At 39.3% G+C, this 22,854-nt stretch overlaps 1 protein-coding gene across 4 annotated transcripts in view; it reads right to left on the bottom strand.

Moving 5' to 3' along the window:
- The window catches only part of akap9 (A kinase (PRKA) anchor protein 9), a 209,777-nt gene that overhangs the window by 97,601 nt on the left and 89,322 nt on the right, over positions 1-22,854 (bottom strand). For all 4 annotated transcript variants that reach the window (XM_063044116.1, XM_063044117.1, XM_063044115.1 and 1 more), the window contains 2 exons: positions 14,906-15,132; positions 213-375 (listed from right to left, as the gene is read on the bottom strand). In XM_063044116.1, the coding sequence (XP_062900186.1) occupies positions 213-375; positions 14,906-15,132 (390 nt within the window). The remainder of the gene's footprint in view (positions 1-212; positions 376-14,905; positions 15,133-22,854) is intronic.

The following is a 22,854-nucleotide window of genomic DNA, read 5'->3' on the forward strand; positions in this document are numbered from 1 at the left end:
GGCTCAGGTGAGCATAAAAGGACTACAAGAACCAATGCCCAATACCCAATACCAAACTGTTGGAATTTCACAGCAAATCAGATCGCAGATTATTGGAGTTTTATTGTAGTTTTGGTGACTAGTGTACGGTGGGTCATACTTACAAAAATCTATCTATATGTATCTTCCATATTATTTATGGTTGGTATAATTATTGAGATACTTTAACATACTTTCTGCTTTATGAAGCTCCAACGCCAGCTGCTCCCTTGCCTTCAATTCTTCATTAAGTCTTTCGAGGAGTTCTTCTTGGTGTTTATGCAAATCAGCAATCAGCTCTTTCTGAGAGACAGATTCTCGGACCAGTTCTGTCTCAGTGATCCTGGCATGATCAAGCTACAGGCAAACCACATGAAAAAAATACTTTTAATTGCATCAACTCAAACAGCTCACATACAATATAGAATAACATAATCTTTTTAAAAAAACAGTTTAATTCACTAAGAAATTAAGTGTATTTAGAAAATTGCAGTTAACACGTTTAGGCTTTGTTTTTGTACTCTACACATTACTATGCTCTGGTACTTATCACTAAAGGTGGCATTGCAAGCTCTTACCATCTCCAATTTTAGTCAGTTGGAATACCATACTGATACTGTATTCATTCAAAAATATTGCTTCACAAAGATTACATTTAAACCCTCAATTCATTACACTAAGTGCTCTGTATTTTTAATATACATATAATATGTAAATTGGCTATGTCATTCATAATGGAAATCTCCATTTAAAGTTTGAAAATGTTTTATGATAATTAGTAAATCACAAATTCTACCTTGGATGATCTAACATTATTTCCTAATGAAACAATAGTTCTTGGGCACAAAATGTCAAACTATTTAAGTCTTAAAATCTACTTGCTTTTGAAATTGGAGTCTCCAGATCTCTCTGACGATGATTGAGCAGCCCTAGCAAGTTGGCTCTCCATCTGGTACGGGAGCAGCCAAATATCAGACCAGAAGTCCCTACAAAGAACTGTGAGAATGGCTGAGAAGATTACAGGGGTCTCCCTACCATCCATCGGGGACATTTATCAGGAATGCTGCATAGCAGGATCCTTAGTATTATTAAGGATCCCACCCATCCATCCAGCATCCTCTTAACACTTTCTACCATCAGGTGAGAGACTCTGATGCATAAAAACAAGAACAGTCAGGATAGGTAACAGTTTCTTCCCTCAGGCTGTTAGGCTTCTGAACTCCCTGCCACATTGTATTCAAAGTGTCACTGGTTAATCTATTCTGGACCTTACAATATTTAATTTATGCATGTTAGTTTGTTTATTTATGTGTAGGATCATCTGTAGATTTCATCCTTACTTTCCTAAGTTATTATATGTTGTGTGTGCTTGGTTTACTGTAGTGCTTTACACTCTGGTTCAGAGAAACATTGTCTTGTTTGACTGTATACATGTATACAGTTATATGGCAATAGACTTGACTTGCGTTGACTTTCTGATTCTTGACAAACTGTGTCCATAAATGCATCTGAGTATTTGAATAAGGAAAGTGCACGGGCGGAATAACTGGAGCTCAGTTGAAGGAAAGTAACTTTTTGATGGAGGCAAACAGGTGGGATGGGAAGGATGAGGAGGATGAGGAAATACTGGCTCCAAGTTCTTGCAAAACTACTACATAGCAGGTTGAAGATTTCAGAAAGCAAACAAAATGGTTCATTTCCAAATTACATAGTTTCCTAAGGGCAATTGATTCCTTCTAAAAATAGGATCAGTGAGATGTTGGGCAGGTTTATAGTTTAAGACTGTTTCTATTGAAATATTCAGACAGCATCCATTGATAGTAAAAATCACCAAAAGATACAGAGACCTGATTAACCTGGCTCCATTTTAACTTTTGTTTCAGTATCAAAAACATCATGAAATACAGAACATGTGGATAATATTTTGTAGCAAAACCAAATCATGCTTAATGAGATAAAAGGAGTCTAGACAGGAATGAACATGGCAACTTTATCCTAACAAATGACATGAGGAATTATTTTCTTTTTGATTCTTATACCTACTGTTTAAAGTTTACTTTCATATGAAAATATACATTAGGAGTAGGCCACTCCGTCACCTGAACTTCTTATGTTGTGTCAATGACTTAAAACATTAATTCTGATTCTCTCTCGACCAATGGTACCTGGTCTGCTGAGTGTTTCCAGCATTTGTGATTTTCAATGAAAATGTTAACTTCTCATATTCCTTTCGTTTCTATACATTGATTTAATAAATGGTCCAAATAAGAACTGATGACAATGGGAAATTATTTTGGACGAGTTTCACAAGATTCCATAAAGTCACATTCAAAACAAAAGGAAAAATGCAAAGCTTGAAAATGCAGTGCCTCGTATATGATTTTTAACAAAACCTGAATGTCAATGCATTGTTACGTTAAATTCATATACTATATCACAACTATTCTACAAAAATGTTCTGAATATTTAGACTAGAATTTAATCATACATGTAACAATCTTCATAAGACCCCTTGAGATTTGCGTTCTCAAGTCTTTTAAAAGGGTCAAAAATTCTGCTGGGAGTTTATCCAAGTATAGGAATTTGATAGAAAGGTTCTTTTATTAGAATGAACCACAATCTTAGTTCTTAATCAAAGTTATACATTAAAAAATAAATTCACCCTAAGATTTTATATACCATCCATAAACGAATTTCCCTCATCTGAAATCTCAGTACATAAGTTCTTAGAGAGTAAAATGGCACTTATGCTTCCCATCTCTTGCATGGAAAATCTATAATAATTTAAAACCTAATGTGCTCAAGTCTTTGTATTTTATTTAAAACATTAACACAATTATCAGTGGAATATCTTGATCCAAATTAAACTTTGCATTTAACATGAATGCAACACTTACACCAGCTTATTCCTCATTCTTTTTTGCAAGTTTAGCTTTTTTTTAAAAACTGTATGGTGAAGTTAAACGTACACTACTTTGGCAACATACAAACGTATACTATTTTGGCAACATAAGAAAACTTTGTAATGCCTTTGCTGGTACTAAGTCTTCCAACAAAAGAGAAGATTCTATCAAATTTGAGCCATCAATGAGACTAATTTGACATTCTTAAAACAAGCTAGCATAAGTATGAAGCACCAAGTAGGTGGTGTTAAATTGTCTCACTTTGTACATCAAAAAAACAAAATCGATCTTGTATTTCAAATCTGTTCAATGAAGTGAAGGAATATTCACTGTCACAGAAACTACTGAACTCACTGAACCATAGAACACTACAGCACAGAAAACAGGCCATTCAGCCCTTCTAGCCTATGCCAAAACTTTATTCTGCTAGTCCCATTGACCTGCATCCAGACCATAACCCTCCAGACCTCTCCCATCCATGTATCTATCCAATTTATTCTTAAAACTTAAGAGTGATCCTGTATTTACCATGTCAGATGGCAGCTTGTTCCACACTCCCACCACTCTCTGAGTGAGGAAGTGCCCCCTAATGTTCCCCCTTTCACCCTAAAGCCATGTCCTCTCGTATTTATCCCTCCAAATCTAAGTGGAAAGAGCCTACTCACATTTACTCTGTCTATACCCCTCATAATTTTGTCAACCTCTATTGTCCCCCCTCATTCTTCTACGCTTCAGGGAATAAAGTCCTAACCTGTTCAGTCTTTGGATGAACGTAATATCTCTAAACTTGTTACTAAACAACCTTGCTCTTTCAAGTGTAAATTAAACTTACATAAAATTTTTTGACTGCAGTATAAAACTCATGATCACCACCTAATCTGTTGTGAATTAAGCAGTAACACCAAAATACTGTTGTAATACTCAATAGATTAAATGGATTTCTCAGCATTTCGACCAGAGATATTCAGCTAATTCCACACAAACCAAAATTCCAATTCTCAATATTGTAGTTGTTCCATTTGTACAAATGTAAAGGTCTGAATTGTCTAAAATACACAAAACAGAGAACAGACATATATACAAGCATTTATTTCAAATTATTGTCAATTCTTAAAATGTTTAAAACTCTCAATAATTCACCATGCTTATACAATCAAATACCTCCATGAAATATTCTGTTAAATTAATCTTTCCTGAAATCAGAACACACTACTTAATAAAAACCTTATTTTTTTCTCCACTCGAATTCAATGAAACCGAACCAGAACAGTGTTAATACTTACTGTGTAAGGTGGTGAAGGCAAAGAAATCTGTGAAATTACTTTTAGTGTGCGTCTAGCTCCATTCTCGTTGTGACTGATTACCGTGTGTACCACTATTGAGTTTGTTTCTGATAAACGTATTAGAGAAGCATAAGGCAGTGCCAATGGGATTCGTGACTCAACCTCATAGACTTCATCTTCATCACCTTCTTCCAAAACAGTACTTAAAACATTAGAACAATATCGCTGAGGGGGCTCCATCTCATTAAGGATCTCATGCTATTTTTGCAAAATGCGCTTTCACTACATAGCAAACACCCCTATATCTTTACTACCAATCCCATTGTTGTCAAATTAGTATCTGTTGTAACATCAACCAACAAATATTACAGTTGTCACTTTGAAAACTTCAGTTCCATTCAATTCCAGTTAAAAACAAACAAATTATCATTTGCTTATCTCATTTCAACACGGTGACTTCCTTTTCACCAACTTTAAAATACTTCACATGATTGCCATGCATTTTCTTTATCCGATACATAAATGCTGAGTCAGTCTGTCAACACCACAATAAAATTCACTGCTAATTTAAAGAAGCCTGTTTAACCCAAATATTCCTGTAGTATTCTTCAAAGTTTTATCTTGGTCTCAGTTACATGAATAGATCACTGGAGATCTTCTAGTGGTCTACTAACATCTTAGGATACCACAGTACATTCAACAATGAGACAGACTGTCCTGCACTTTCACTTTTCGTCGAAAGGTTCTTTTCTGCACCAGCGTGAATGGCAGCCTGCTTCCTGAACTTGGATTACACACAACACTGCTTCCTGGATTTAGAATTTTTACACGCACAGGAGAGGGAGTGACTTCATTTTAATATCTCCAAGCAACGAGGCAGGTGTGACCACAAACAGAGATCAGTCAACACGCAGCAGGTAAAACAGGATCCAAAATCCACGTCAGTTCATGAACTGTGCCAAGTAGTTTGCATTTCTTTCCCAGAAGGAATTCAAAACCTAGATATTAAAATACATTCCACAGCCTGATAATCCAGAGTTAAAAGACAAATTTGGTTCAGTTGTACATTGTTGATGAAGTCAGAAGATTGCAGACAAGCCCAATCCAGAACTTCAGCATTTTACAACAGGCTGACACTTCAACAATGTGCAAAAGGAGTGTCATGCCATCAAAGATATTGTTTTCCAGATGAGATGTTTCAATCAGGCTCCACCTGTCTTGTCTCATAAAGCTCTTCTAATCACAGGTGAGGAACTTCCACAGTAGACTGTGGACATTAATTCCTCAACCAACACCAATGCAAAGAGTATCTGGTCATTTTCTATGAAATTTTGCTGAGTGTTCTGACAGAGGAAGCTGAAGAGATTGTGGATATTGATTAATATTTCCATAACATTTGAGTAATATTGTAAATATATTGCTTGATTAAGCATTTTTGTTGATTTAAATATTTCATTACAGGTTATATGTGAAGTATATGAATGGTATACCTCATTACACCATCACATCATAAGCATGCACCTTGCTTCAAATAAAAAGAAAACTAAGACACACAAAATGCTGCCTGATCTGCTGAGTTCCTCCAGCATTTTGCGAGTGTTGCTTGGATTTCCAGCATCTGCAGATTTTCTCTTCTTTGTAACAAAACTAAGATCCGCTCTCCGGGGCTCCCATCTTCTTCTTGCGATTAGTTTTATGTTTTGGAATTACAAGACATAATAGTGGCACCAAGTAAGTTTTAAAACGAAATGAGATGACTGTTGAATCACAGCAAGATATTCATGTTTTTAAAAAAGTGCGGCATGCTTTCTTCGCAGGAGAGAAATGATCGAGTTTTTTTTAAAAAAAGGTATGAAACTGACCTATTCATAGGTTCATAAACAGTGAATTCCAGGTAGCAAGCAGAAATGGCTGGTTACATCATAAAGATAGATGTGTTCGTTTGCACAAGAGATACTGGATTTTGTATTCAGAGTGAATAGAGCACTATTTTAAAGCAAATGGAATAGCCAAAGAGAAACATGCCAGTTTTTCTGAGTGTAATAGGTGGAAGAGCTCTCAGCTTGCTTAGAATTTTGACTGCTTCAACCAAACCAGCTGAAATGAGCTTCGTTGACATTGTGAAGGTAACGCAGGAATATTTAGAACTGAAACCATTCTTGATTGCAGAACACTTTAGGCTTCATAAGTGAAATAAAAAGGAAGGGGAATTCTTTTCAGTGTACATAGCTGACTGAAGAAATTGTCTGAGCATTGTCAGTTCAGTGATTGGGCTTAATGATACACTGAAAGATTGCTTAGTTTGTGGAATATTTCAAGGAAGCATTCAAAAATGGCTCCTAACTGAAGCACAATCATATTTAAAAGAGCAGTTGAAGTTGCTGTATCAGTGGTAACAGCAGACAGAGACACAGTTGAGCTGCAGTCAGGGATCTATTAATACCATCTATAAGTTTGCTGTTGATAAAACCACTGTTGGCAGAATCTCCGATGAAGACAAGAGTGTGTACAGAAAAAAGATATACCAGCTAGTTGAGTGGTGCTGCAGCAACAACCTTGCACTCAATGCCAGAAAGACCAAAGAGCTGATTGTGGACTTCAAGAAGGGTAAGTCAAGGGACCATGAAGCAATTTTCATAGAGGGATCAGAAGTGGAGAGAGGGTGCAATTTCAAATTCCTGGGTGTCAAGATCTCGGAGGAGCTAACCTGGTTCCAACATATTGATGCAGCTATAAAGAAGGCAGGACAGCGACTATATTTCATTAGGAGTTTGAGGGGATTTGGTTTGTCACCTAAAACACTCAAACTTCTACAGATGTACGATGGAGAACATTCAAACTTTCTGACAGGCTGCATCACCGTCCAGAATGGGGGTGGGGTGGGGGAGGTATTGCACAGGATCAAAGAAGCTACAGAAAGTTGTAAAATTAGTCAGCTCCGTCTTGGGTACCAGCCTCCATAGTATCCCAGACATCTTCAAGGAGCGGTGTCTCAGAAATGCAGTGTCCATTAAGGACCCCCATCACCCAGGACATGCCCTTTTCTCATTGTTACTGTCAGGAAGGAGATACAGAAACCTGAAGGTACACATTCAGCAATTCAGGAACAGCTTCTTCCCCTCTGCCATCCCTTTCTTAAATGGACATCGAACCCTTGGACACTACCTCACTTTTTGAAAAAATATATTATTTCTATTTTTGCACAATTTTTAACTTAACTATTTAATATACATATATACTTACTGTAATTGATTTACTTATTTATTTTGTTCTATATTATCACCTAATGCATTGTACTGCTGCCACTGTTAACAAATGTCATGATATATGCCAGTGATATTAAACCTAATTCTGATTCTGAACAAAATTGCAGTGTTTAAACAGAAACCAGCCTGGCCAAACAAATTGTATTACCCTTGTGGTAGGGGCTCATACACCCTAGACCAATACAGATTTAAAGATGAAACTTGCAGGAAATGCAACAAAGTTGAACACATACAAAGAGCCTGTCAGGCAGACAAAAATAAATGGACTGCACAAGGAAGATATAAAGATAAGATGTAAAGCTGCAGTTTCTAAAAGAGCACCCACTAATCTATATACTACTGATGAAAAATCTGATAATGATGAGTGACACAGGACTGATAGCCTTAAAATTTACAATGTGAAAACTAACAAAAGACAAGTAATAATGCTTACACCAAAAGTGAATGGCAATCAATTAAAATGGAATTGGACACATCCACAAGAAAAGTGTCCAGAGCAGTCAAACCTGCAACCACAACAGAGGCGGCTCCAGAACCTGAGATTATTTCACAGCCACAGGTCGAACCTGCTAGGCAGAGTGACCCCCCCAGTCAGGAAAGACGTTTGCCCACAAGAGTAAGAAATCCTCCACAGCAATTAAGTCTTTATGCCTGAATAGAACAATTTAAAATTTACTATGCTGTGGATGGATATAGCAGCTGTATGATATAGTATACTGTTTGTATAGCGTTCTATATTGAAATGGAGTTTATAGCTAGGCAGGGAGAAGTGTTGTGCATTTAATATTTGAAAAGGTATTGTTTGATTATGTATTCTTTGTTCATTTAAATAATATATTACGTTACAAATAATTCATATGTAAAGAACGTGAATACTATACTGACCTTTACACCACAGTGGTCCTCTTGAAGGAAATTACATAAATAGCATACGTCATAGGCACGCGCCTCACTTAAAGCAAAAATGAAACTAAGACCCATTCTCCTGGGCTCCCATCTTCGTTTTGCGGTCAGTTTTATGTTTTGTAGTTACAAAATGTAACTGTGGATGCTTCAGTATTGATTGTTCAAGAATCACTAGACTTTGGAATGGTTCTGAAGGGCTGGAAAATTTCAAATGTCACTCCACTCTTTAAAAAGGGAGGGAGGCAAAATACAGGGAATTATAGGCCAACTGGACTGAATTATTGGCAAAGTATTAGAGTTCATTATTAAGGATGAGGTTTTTCGTGTAGTTGGAGGTATACGTTAACCATGCCAAAGTCAGCATGGTTTCCTTAAAGGGAATCCTTGCCTGACAAATTGTTGGAATTCTTTCAGAATCAGGTTTATTATCACCGGCATGTGATGTGAAGTTTGTTAACTTAGCAGCAGTTCAATACAATACATAATCTAGCAGAGAGAAAAAAATGAAATAATAATAATAAATAAAATAAATAATAATAAATAAACAAGTAAATCAATTACGTATATTGATTAGATGTTAAAAACTGCAAAAACAGAAATACTGTATATTTAAAAAAAAAGTGAGGTAGTGCCCAAAGATTCAATGTCCATCTAGGAATTGGATGGCAGAGGGGAAGAAGCTGTTCCTGAATCGCTGAGTGTGTGCCTTCAGGTTTCTGTACTTCCTACATAATGGTAACAGTGAGAAAAAGGCATTCCCTGGGTGCTGGAGGTCCTTAATAATGGACGTTGCCTTTCTGAGACACTGCTCCCTAAAGATGTCCTGGGTACTTTGTAGGCTAGTGCCCAAGATGGAGCTGACTAGATTTACAACCCTCTGCAGCTTCTTTCAGTCCTGTGCAGTAGCCCCTCCATACCACAGTCATGCAGCCTGTCAGAATGCTCTCCACAGTACAACCATAGAAGTTTTTGAGTGTACTTGTTGACATGCCAAATCTCTTCAAACTCCTAATAAAGTATAGCTGCTGTCTTGCCTTCTTCATAATTACATCGATATGTTGGGACCAGGTTAGATCCTCAGAGATCTTGACACCCAGGAACTTGTAGCTGCTCACTCTCTCCACTTCTGATCCCTCTATGAGGATCAGTATGTGTTCCTTCGTTTTACACTTCCTGAAGTCCATAATCAGCTGTTTTGTCTTACCGACATTGAGTGCCAGGTTGTTGCTGTGGCACCACTCCACTAGTTGGCATATCTCACTCCTGTACGCTCTCTCATCACCAGCTGAGATTCTACCAACAAAGGTTGAATTCTTTGAGGGAGTAACAGACAGATTAGACAAAGGAGAGTCAGTGGATCTTACTTGGATTTTCAAGAGGCCTTTGACAAGGTGCCCCACATGAAGCTGCTAAACATGTTAAGAGCCCATGGTATTACAGGAAAGATACTAACATTGACGGAAGGATAAAGGTGTAGACAACTTTCTAAACGGGGAACAAATTCAGAAAGCGGAGCTGCAAAAGGTCTTGGGAGTCCAAGCACAGGATTCTCTACACTTGCAGCTTGAGTCGACAGTAAGGAAAGCAAATGTAACATTAGCATTCATTTTGAGAAGACTAGAATATAAAAGCAAGGATGTGATGCTGAGGCTCTACAGGACATTGTTCAGATCAAATTTGGAGTATTGTAAGCAGTTTGGGGCCCATCATCTAAGGAAACATGTGCTATCATTTGAGAGGGTCCAGTGGAGTTCACAAGAATGATCCTGGGAATGAAGGGTTTAATGTATGACGTGTGTTTCATAGCTCTGGGCCTGTACTGACTGGAATTCAGAAGAATGAGGGAAGATCTCATTGAAATTTATTATCCATGACACTTCACACGCTCTGGATCTTCTCAATGATTTCAGGTTCCTTGGCCCCCATCATCTTATTTTTACTGTGGATGTCCAGTCCCCATACACCTCCACCCCCTACTAGGAAGGCCTCAAAGCTCTCCGTCTTTTTCTGGACATCAGACCTAACCAATTCCCCTTCACCACTACTCTCCTCCACCTAGCAGAACTTGTCCTGTCTCTAAATAATTTCTCCTTCGGCCACTCCCATTTCCTTCAAACAAAAGGTGTAGCCATGGGCACTTGCATGGGTCCCAGGTATACCTGCCTGTTTGTCAGCTACGTGGAACAGTCTATGTTCCAAGCCTACACTGGTGACCATCCCTCACTTTTCTTACGCTACATCGACGACAGCATTGGTGCTGCTTCCTGTACCCATGCTGAACTCATCTACTTCATCCACTTTACCTCCAATTTCCACCCTGCCCTCAAATTCACCTAGTCCATTTCTCAATTTCCTCCTTCCTCATCCTTGATTTCACTTTCTCTGTCTCTGGAGACAGTTTATCCACTGATGTCTCTTATAAACCCACAAACTCTCACAGCTACCTGTACTACACCTCTTCCCACTCTGTTACTTGTAAAAATGCCATCTTCTTCTTGTACGAAACGATGGACTCTAGGCTTCCCAACCTACCTAAGATCTTGCACCTTATCATTTGCCTCCACTGCTTTTGTAAAAGCTCAGTAACTTTTACACTTTATTCTGCATTGTTATTGTTTTACTTTTTTTCAGCTCAATGCACAGAGTAATGTTTTGATCTTTTGATCTACATAAACAGTATGCAAGACAAGCTTTTTACTGAATCTTGGTACATATGACAACGATAAACCATATCCATACCTCAAAGTCACCGTTTCCAGCATGAGATTAAGTAAATCAGGTCACTACATGTCTCACTCCATCTCTTGAAAAGCTATCTTTTTCGATTTTTTTTCTATTCATACAATAGCAGTGAGGGACTGTAGCTACTTTTGACACCAGGGCAAATTGCAGTAAGTTTATTCAATATAATATTCACTTACATAATACTTTTTATTTAAGAACATGTCTTGGGTTCCAATAAAAAAGTTGCAATTCCAATATGAATTAGGCCAACCTGAATTACTGAGGAATTTCTATCGTGGAGATGCGGGATGTCTAGTAAAAGCTGACTTAAGTATCATGATCAGTGTTAGGCACAGATTGTAAGTTATCCATGCTGATCCTTACCAGCAATTTCAAGGGACAACCTTGACTCAATGGCATAGCATCAGAATTATTGTCACCTCCCTCTCCCAGTGTAGAATGCCCTCCTGCTTCAAATTATCCACCAATGTCCCTGTACCAAAAAAGACCAAGGTAACATGCCTGAACGACTGGTGTCCTGTCGCACTCACCTCAATAATAAGCAAATGCTTTGAGAGGCCAGTCAAGGATTACATCTGCAGCTTCCTACCACCCAAACTCGACCCCCTACAATTCACAACCGATTGACACAGTAGCCACTGCTCTACATACCATCCTAACACATCTGGAGAAGAAGGATGTTTATGTGAGAATGCTGTTCTTGGAGTACAGTTCCTTTCACATCGCCAGCAGGTTGTAAGAGTGGGATCCCTCACCTCCAACCCTCTGACTCTCAGGGCTGAGTACTGAGTCCACTCCTTTACTCCCTGTATACCCATGACTGTATCGTCACCCACAGCCCCAATCTGCTAATTAAATTTGCTGATGACACTACATTGATTGGCTTTATCTCAAACAATAACGAGGTGGCCTACAGGGAAGAAGTCATCTCTCTGACACAGTGGTGTCAAGAAAACAACCTCTCCCTCAGTGTTGCAAAAACAAAGAAGCTGGTTGTGGATTACTGGAGGAATGGAGACGGACTAACTCCTGTTGACATCAACAGATTTGGGGTCGAGAGGGTAAACAGCTTCAAGTTCCTCGGCATCTACATCACTGAGGACCTCACATGGTCTGTACACACCAGCAGTATGGTGAAAAAGGCATAACAGCACCTCTTTCACCTCAGACAGTTGAGGAAGTTTGGTATGGGCCCCCAAATCCTAAGAACTTTCTACAGGGGCACAATTGAGAGCATCCTGACTGGCTGCATCACTGCTTGGTATGGGAACTATGCCTCCCTTAATCGCAGGACTCTGCAGAGAGTGGCGCGGACAGTCCAGTGCATCTGTAGTTGTGAACTTCCCATGATTCAGGACATTTACGTGTGTAAAAAGGGCCCATAGGATCACTGGGGACTCAAGTCATCCCAACCACAACCTATTCCAGCTGCTACCATCTGGGAGTGGTACTGCAACATAAAAGCCAAGACCAAAAGGCCCTGAGACAGCTTCTTCCACCAGGCCTTCAGAGTGATGAACTCACGCTGATTTGAGAGTACTCTATATTACATTGACTGTTTTATTTACTATAAATTATTATAAATTACTATAATTGCACATTTAGATGGAGATGTAAAGCTTTTTACTCATGTATGTGAAGGGTGTAAGAAATAAAGTCAATTCAATTCAATGTAAAATTTGTTGTTTTGCAGCAGCAGTAGTGTTAGAAGTCAAATACATGCTACAAAAATTTGTATTTAAATTGGAAATCTACAGCAGTACATCTTAACTAAAGAAATTACTTCTGGAATTGGATAATACATAAGCTTGCAACTTAAGCCATAAGCCATTGGAAGAACTATGTGGGATAAGCAACATTTGTGGAGGTAAAACACACCTTAGGGACTCTCAAGGTATGCTCAAGAATTGGAAATTTTATATCTCAAAAGCCTTCACATTTCTTAATATTTTATTCATTAAACATACATTTTTGCACAAGGAGGACAGAAATGCAAGGGGCAAATGCTATTCAACAGATAGGGCAATCTTTAGTCCTGCTACACATGGATCACTGTAAACACTTACAACTTGGACAGATTATGTTGGTCTTGGAGAGAATGCACCACAGGAGTTACTCAGATGACTGTCATTTAATCCTTCAAGTTTAGCAAAGGGAGATGCACACAGGATTCCATTCCATAGAATGTGGGCGATCAAAGGATAATTTTCACAATAATAATAGGTTGTTAAGCTTGATAGAAAGGAATTAATTCTACTAGTTGCATAGTGTAGGACTTGTGGAATAGTTTAAAAATGAAAATGAAAACAGTTCAAAAGTTAAAAAAAAATCTGTGTAACTGCTACACAGTAATTGTTAATTTTAAATCTGAGCATAATAGGACTTTGGTAGCCTAAGGTAGAGAGTGTTACATTAAAAGAAGTTGATTGTATGGAAGTAGGTCACAGGCCAGTCATAATCTCACTGAATGTTGGAAGAGAATCTGAGGAGTTAAATGTCTAATCCTAAAACTATGATGGTTTTGCCATGGCAAAATTCCCCTCTTATAGCATAGGAAAGTTCAGGAGAGGTACACTTAGCATTTTGCCAGCTCTGTCCTTCATCAAGATCATGGTTAATCTCCCACAACCTTTTTCCTGCACTCAATTCCCTCACTATCCAGGCATTTCAGAGAGATAATTAATAAATATAGGTAATAAGCCAAAGGAGAACTAAAAATAAAAGGTGCCCAAAGAGTAAACATTTTGGGGTAGGGCAAGTTTCTATACAATCCTCCATAAAGTTTCTGAAAGAATTGTCACAACAGTCTACGCTGCACACTATGAGTCGTGAATCCAGTTGGTAAATATGGGCCAATGAATGTGCAGAAGAGCACAGATGCCTTTTAATTGGCAAGTTATCAACCAAAAACAATGCAGAAATCCATGCCTAAAGACATTTCAGTTACACAATTGACCTTTTAAGAGTAGTTTAAACATAATTCAAAGCAGTATATAGGTTTCTGACAGATACCTGAAATGGGTGGGTCTTCTTTTGAAGAAAGTATGAAAATGGTTAGACTTTGTAAGCACTGGAATTTATGTGAGTGAGAAGTGACTTGATTAAAACATAACATCCTGTCCTACAGTGAATGAATATGAAGTGGGGAGGAGTCCTCTTGTAAGAGAATCTTGATCTACGGATCATCCAGTGAAGATAGCCAAGATCATTTAGTTGTCCATCTCAGAGGGTCACAAGTCATTATAATTCTCTTCTTCAAAGGGCAGCTGAAGTAGAGGCATTGAATGCTTTTATGATAATACCGGTTAAGCAAGAGACAAAACGTAACCTTGTGCAGACATAAATGCAGTGTCGGAGTTACAATCAGATCACCCATGGGTTTAAATACTGCAGCAGGTCTGAGAAGGCAATGGCCTACTCCTGCACCTAATTTTTATATTCATATCTAATAGTGGTGAGGTTAAGAATTGTGCATTTCCAGTACAATGTTTTCTAAAATCAAAATCCTAATTGATGAAAGAGCAAGGTAAGTGACCAAGCAGTAGGGTCTTGTGGAGGAATGTGAAATCTTTGCTTTCTGTACATGATTTCCTCTGAGGCATGATTGCACTAATATGAAATTCCTCAGTTTTTGTACCTCATAGTATACCAATTTCCACTAGGTCTTCCTGCTGTCTCAGGTGAGACTGCATCAGAAATGTAATTCCAATCATGAAAGACTGCCCTTTAAGTTCTCCCACTCTATCAAGATTCCTCAAATCAAACTTATATTAAAAACAATTACCTGATAAGTGGTCTCAGTAATAGCTTCTAGCAGTTTTTCTAAAGTTGCTTGTAAACGAGTTCCCACATGTAATACCAGCTCTTCAGTCTCAGAATCGAGTTCTCCACCACTGAAAACATCCTGTGTGAAGTTGTGATCCTGTTCCGGTCCTTCATCTGTCCCTCCTGTCCACAGAGTAGTAACATCTCCTTCTGTATCAGTACCAGCATAGGAATCTGGCTGCTCATCTAAGAAATACATAACCGGTTATTAGAGTATGAATTTGACCGCTGAACAGAAAGCTACGAGATATTGATATTCATAAACTTGTTCATGGGTTACAGTCCAAGATTTCGTTCAGCAGAAATTTCAATTTGTGCGCTATATACTAACTACCGGAAATTTTTATTTGAAATAGAAAATTGTGAATAATTATTCATGAATTACTTACTTATTTTGTTAAACAAGACAAAGAATACATTTTTAAACTTTATCAGAAAATAAATGGTTTGAATGAAAGTGGCAAGTAGAAAAAAATATAGTAGATGACAGAATCGAGACAGACCAGGAGGTAGTTCAGTCACTTAATCCTATAGCCATTGGACCCATGATCTCTTTGCCAGCTATTTGAAGCAGCTATACAAATGATCTTATTTGCCTCCTCCACCTATACAGCAAAGGTTTTGAAAACCTATTGTTAATACAACAACTATTTTACTCTTGAGAGGAACCATATGTAATGGTCTTCAGGAGCAAATATCATTATTTTGCCTGATTATCCTTCCCTGAACAAAGTGCCAGAGGGTTCAACATTCTTCATGAAACCCTGAAGTAGATTACAAAGAACAGATGTAGAAGGAAACTCAGACCAGTTCTGCCACTCCTTGCTGATTATTTTTCTGATATTCAAAACCACTATTGCTAGCCTAACAGCTGGCTGGAAAGGGGCATAGCATAAGCATAGCTAAGTTGGATGACTTTTCAGCATTTTTAGAGAAGGGATTGCGTGTTGTATCCACACTGATATCTATGAGTTAAAAACAAGGAGTGTGCCCTGGTAGAGTTCAGAAGGCATGGTAATTGTTCACAGGTCATCTCCTCCACCACCTAAATGGCAAATTTTCAGGTACATTGGAATACCAACATCTTTATATCCCCTTCAAATTAACATAATTTCCTTCATTGCAATTCAGTCAAACTTCAAACCACCACATTGAACAAAAGTGTGGATATATCTTCTCTATGTGAGCTGACACTACTCAAGAAAGCAGTTTATCACCATCAAATCATTGCCCACTTAGAATGGAAATAAAAATGTTGGCCTTGTTATTGTCAACTACATCTCACCTGTAAATAAAAAAAAGGATGAAAATGTGATGAGTTAGGTCACACAAGCTTGGTTATATCTCATCTGGAATGTTCTGCTGTTTTGGTAGATACAGTGACTTGAAGGGAACACATAACAGATTCACAATAAACTTACCAAAGTTCATAAGATTAAAGTATGGGTTAAATTGGAAGTTGGTTGAGGTCAGTCTGTATATTGTTTGCTTTAGAAAACTGAGAATGATAAAGTCAGAGTCCATTCAGGAGATAAATCAAACCCTTTTCATACAAATAATAATTGAAATCTGAAATGTGCTCTTCCCAAAAGGTGTGGATGCTAAGCCAACTGAAAATTATGACTGAACTTTATACATTTTTTGATGAATAAAATGACAGTAAGAGCTTTGGAGAACAGGTGGGAAAACTAATGTACCGAACAGCCATGAATGGATGTTTCTCTGGCAATACAAAACATTACATTTGAGATTGCTGAGATAAACATCTTAGCTTCAGCATTCAGACATCAATGAATGCTCATAACAAGATTAAACTAATACCTGGATTAAAAACAAGCTCAATCTTGCAGGCAGTATAAATTCCTGTGCTTTACATTGAATATCTTGATGAATGAGGTAGGCAGTTAATTACATGTTAATTTGCAGATAGGAAAATTAAACTGATACTCCCTGATCAATTGTGTTGTACTCTTTGCCAACAATTCAAAATTTCTATTCTATATAATGAAGTCCAAGTTGGGGCAGGTGGTGGTGACTGGTATATTGTTTAAAGAATAAATACAGACCAAGGCACTTAGATTTATGAATGATGACATCTATTTCCAGTATCTATCTAATGATGATCATGTTTCATTCCAAGTAATTTCTTTGTGGAAATTACCCACCACCACCATCCGTGTTTGAAGTATAAAATTAGCCACAATGATGAACCAATTTCAAGATCGGTCAATTGCACTCTTTAGCACTGTGCTTGGCTATTATTTAGTTCAGTGTAGCATTCCTAAAGATTGCACGGACATCCAAAGTATGTTTCTATTATGTAACATTTACAAGCAAACATTAGTAAAATAGTTAAAATAAACCCAAGTTAAACCTTGATGAAATAGTGTCATATCTTATAAATATTTAATAATGGTCCAAATTTAAATAAGGCCTTAGTGGAGTAAAACAACACAAGTAAAAGAAAATGAAAGCATGAAAGAATGGTATTTTTGAATTACTTTCACAATCTCAGGATATCCAAATGCACCTTACATTCAATGATGAAACCTTAAGCATGTTACCATCATAATGCAGTGAACAGAGACAGTCAATTTGAACATAGCAAGGTTCAATAAATAGATAAACTTGTTTTAGTAATTTGCTTGAGGAAGAGATTTTCACAAAGGCAGACACCATGAATGAAAACTTTTACCGATTTGAACCAGGACCTGCAAGACTCAGAAGGCTCTTACTGACGATTCTGCCTGAAACAGAAGTCTCTTCTATTTTTCAATGATTCACCACACATATTCTTCTCCTTCCCATAACTGATTCTTCTCCTTCCTTAACTCCACACACAAATGTCTCATCTACAGTTAGAGATGCATTTGGCATTAACACTGCTACAATATCACTGTTGCAAATGGACTTGCATTTATACTATAGTTAATCAACTCAAATTTCTCAAAAGCACTTCACAATTATAGTGGATTCCGGTTAATTGAGCCATTGGTTAATCAGGGCAGCCACTTAATTGGGACAAACTGAGAAAGTAGCTGGGATTTCCTTTACTTCTTTGGGACACTATGCCACTTAAGTGGGACAGAAGACTGTTGCTGAACAGTTTCTAACTAGCATCAGTTGTGTGCATTTGTGTGGTCGTTAGATACTACAGAGCAAACAGTTTTTAAATAGCTTCAGTTATGAATTCAATGCATTTCTCAGCAATGTGACAGTGTACACTGGATGGAATTCTTCTGCTGATAACTATTAGGAACTAATACAGTTTTTAGTATTGGAGTAGTATTGGTAGTATTCTAATTTGATCTGCATTTCATTTAAATACTTAATTTGATATTCAGTTAAACAGTAGTTTGTCTTCATTATACCTTTTCAGAATCAAGTTTATTATCACTGGCATTTGTCATGAAGTTCAAATCAAATCAAGTTTAATTATCATTCAGATCATGTGTGGATAAAGTCAAAGAAGACAGCGTTTCCCTGGGGCCCAGGTACATAACATACAATCAAAATAGAGAAAGAGAGATTAAAAATACACACACACACATCGTTACGCAAGGAAAAACACACGTATAGTCCAGGTCCCTGAACGACATGCAAATTGATGGCCTTTTATATATTGATGAGACCTGACGCAGACTGGGAGACCGCTTTGCTGAACATCTACGCTCTGTCCGCCAGAGAAAGCAGGATCTCCCAGTGGCCACACATTTTAATTCCACATCCCATTCCCATTCTGACATGTCTATCCACGGCCTCCTCTACTGTAAAGATGAAGCCACACTCAGGTTGCAGGAACAACACCTTATATTCCGTCTGGGTAGCCTCCAACCTGATGGTATGAACATCGACTTCTCTAACTTCCGCTAAGGCCCCACCTCCCCCTCGTACCCCAACTGTTACTCATTTTTATGCACACATTCTTTCTCTCACTCTCCTTTTTCTCCCTCTGTCCCTCTTGCCCATCCTCTGGGTCACCCCCCCCCCCATCTTTCTTCCCAGACCTCCTGTCCCATGATCCTCTCGTATCCCCTTTTGCCTATCACCTGTCCAGCTCTCGGCTCTATCCCTCCCCCTCCTGTCTTCTCCTATCATTTTGCATCTCCCCCTCCCCCTTTCAAATCCCTTACTCACTCTTCCTTCAGTTAGTCCTGACGAAGGGTCTCGGCCTGAAACGTCGACTGCACCTCTTCCTATAGATGCTGCCTGGCCTGCTGCGTTCACCAGCAACTTTGATGTATGTTGCTTGAATTTCCAGCATCTGCAGAATTCCTGTTGTATGCAAATTGATGGTACAGCTCCTGGCAATCCAGACTGTCCTTCCACCAATCGAACACTGGAGGGCAGCACTGACAGGAGACGTCAGCTCCCAACAGTTAGTCCTGACGAAGGGTCTCGGCCTGAAACGTCGACTGCGCCTCTTCCTATAGATGCTGCCTGGCCTGCTGCGTTCACCAGCAACTTTGATGTGTGTTGCTTGAATTTCCAGCATTTGCAGAATTCCTGTTGTTAGCGCACAGCCTCCACACTACACTGCCTCCAGCATTGTCTCACCTGGATTGCAGCAGCAAGTAAGCCTGCCTGAGGCCTTGTCCTCTCTACAGCTAAGACCACGCTACTGCCTCATGGCTTGTCTTGCCACCAAACTGGGGGAAACAGGTCTGTAGCATCTCACATTATCAATGACCAACAAGGTCTTGCAATCGCAAGAGAAAGGTCCAAGACAGTCACTCATAGTTAAACTACGCACTGCCTTCATGCACCAACTCCGATGTCCTCGAGTAGTCTGTACCCAGGCCAGCTCCTCTGAGCCCTCTCCGACCTGACTGCTGGCTTCTCCCTCTCCCGGCCAACCGCCGGCTTCTCTCTCTCCCACCCAATAGTTTCTCCTTCTCTGACTTGTCTGCCAGCTCCTTTGTCACACCGGCCAGCAGCTCCGAACAACGAGCAGGTCACTGATGTGGCAGAGCTGCTGTACTGGTTGATCTTTGAGCTCAGTATTGTCTTACAATCATAAAAAACACATTTTAAAAAGTGCACCCTTGGTTGGCCCTGGAGAGACCGCTGCATTCCAACGCACTGCCATCTTACGGGGAGTTTGTTGTTAAAATTTAATGATTTCCTCAAAACTCTGGATAATTGGTGCAGCCGCTTAATTGGCTCAAAATATACTGGTCCCAGTGTGTCCCAATTAACCAGAATCCACTGCATTTACTTCTTCTTACATTTATCCACATATTTTTAAACTCAGAGCTAGCTAATCTGAATAGTGTGATTTCAGGGTAATAGGTGAAATAGGAGCTATTTGAGAAAGATAGGCAATGACACCAGAGGGTTCCTACGCCTTCTTGTGAATAATGCCACGTTTATTCAACATCCACCTGATGTTTCATTCAAAGGGCTCCAAATGTGACGTAGCAGGTCTCACTCGGTGGCTTGTGGAGTAGCAATCTAGATTCTATGTCCAACTATGGTAAAGGAGATGAACTTCCAGTAATTGCCTTCCCTCCTCTCCATCACCGTTCACCATTCTTGTTTCCCTCTCACACCTTCTCTCCTTACCCGCCCATCATCTCCCACTGGTGGTACTCCCCCTTTTTCTTCCATGGTCTTCCATCCTCTCCTATCAGATTCCTTCTCTAGCTCTTTATTTCTTCCACCAATTTCCCAGCTCTTTTCTGCACTCCTCCCCCCTTTCCCGGTTTCACCAATAACCTGCCACCTTGTACTTCTTCCTCTCCTCCCCCACCTTCTGTTCTCACCTCTTCCCACTTTCTTTCTAGATCTGATGAAGGGTCTCAGCGCGAAACATTGACTGTTTATTCCCATCCATAGATGCTGCCTGACCTGCTAAACTCCTCCAACACAGTGTGTACTGCTCTGGATTTCCAGCATCTGTGGTACTTCTTGTGTACGAGTTATAAAATAAACCTTTTTACATTTCCGTCAGGAAGATTATCAATGCTTAACCACGAGGAGGAAGCTAGCTTACTGACAACAGGGAGAGAGAAAAAATATTAACTAAACACTTATTTCTTTAGTAACCCCACCATGAACAGTCCCAAGACTGGCTGTGGAACGAGGGGAGTCGGGCATGGAGCTATCAATCCCCTTCTGTAAAAACCCAGAGCTACAGAAACACAAACGGAAGCTCCAAAGACCTCATCCCCAGGAGAGACAGAATCTTCTAAATTGGGCTGCACCTGGGAACAACTTGAAAGGCTGGCCCAGGATAGAGCACTCTGCCGAGCTGCATCATTGTGGCCCATGCCCCAGTAGGGGTGATGGTTTACAGTAAGCTAATCTTAGTCAGAATCAGATTTAATATCACCCGTATGTGTTGTGAAATTTGTTAACTTAGCAGCAGCTGTTCAATGCAATACATGATAATATAGAACAGGGGTCCCCAACCTTTTTTGCACTGCGGACTGGTTTAATATCAACAATATTCTTGCAGACCGGCCGACCGGTGGGGGGGGGGGGGTAGGGTTGCCAACTGACAAGAGTAGCAGCCAAATACGTTGTGTTTACCCCAAGAAAGACTACAATGACCATGAAGCCTTGTGCGGGCACCAGTGCATATGCGCGTACGTGCTGATTTTTTTCTTTCAAATCGTTTTTGGCGATTCTGTTCTGGGTGGTGTTAATCACAACCGGAATATAGGTGATGATGGGCTAATACACTGAATTTCATTTCTAAAAAGGTTTCTCTAACGAATTTAATATTAAACACACAGCGCATACTTTCCTCGCATGAATACAGTGATAAGTCAATTATCAGAGGAGCTTGAAGTAAGTGTTGAACGAACTTCCAGTAGAAGTGGTAGAGACAGGTTCGATATTATCATTTAAAGAAAAATTGGATAGGTATATGGACAGGAAAGGAATGGAGTGTTATGGGCTGAGTGCAGGTCGGTGGGACTAGGTGAGAGTAGCGTTCGGCATGGACTAGAAGGGCCGAGATCGCCTGTTTCTGTGCTGTAATTGTTATATGGTTATATAAGTCACTTATAAGTCAATAGCGTCATAACATTTTAAGCACTGTTTGGATATTAAACACACAGCACATATTTTCCCCGTATGAACATATCAAATCATTGCAACGCACCAATATCGCTGAATCAGTGGGAGCCCTGGGCTTGTTTTCCTGCAACAACACGGACCTATCGAGGGGTGATGGAGACAGCGATACTCGAAGGGGGTTCCTTGTGTCCAGTCTATTCCGCAATTTAGTTTTTGTTGCATTCATTGCAGAGATATGTTGGAAATGGAAGCAACGTTTTCAGTGCTCTCATGGCTATCTCAGGAGATTTAGCCTTGACGTTGATCCAGAATGCCAGCAGAGATGTTATGTCAAACATACTTTTCAGCCCGCCGTCATTTGCAAGCTCAAGGAGTTGTTCTCCTTCCCGCGCTGACATGGATGACACGCGGGTAATGACCTCGCGTGCGTTCAAGCTCAACAGAGGGCATGACAGGGAATGAGGAAAGGTGCAGCTGACTCATATCGCCAAATCACATTGTTTCCTCGCAGCCCGGTAGCACATGCTTTGCGGCCCGGCACTGGTTCGCGGCCCAGTGGTTGGGGACCGCTGACTTGGAAAAATAAATAGATCGATTACAGTAAGCATAAATGTAAAATAGTGCAAAAACAGAAATAATATACATTTTTAAAAAATGAGATCGTGTTCATGGGTTCAATGTCCATTTAGGAATTGTATAGCAGAGTCAATAAAAAGCTCAGTGATGAAGTACTGAAGCTGGAACACATATTCACCGTTTGGTGTTAGTGAGAAGGAACAATAGTAACTAAATATTTTGTAGCATCTCTGGAGGTATTTTTCACTATTTAATTTTTTGGAATCTGAGCAACACAAGCAAAATCTGTGATAAGTCCTGACGAAG

This window comes from Mobula hypostoma, chromosome 3 (assembly GCF_963921235.1).
Source record: "Mobula hypostoma chromosome 3, sMobHyp1.1, whole genome shotgun sequence".
NCBI lineage: Eukaryota > Metazoa > Chordata > Chondrichthyes > Myliobatiformes > Myliobatidae > Mobula > Mobula hypostoma.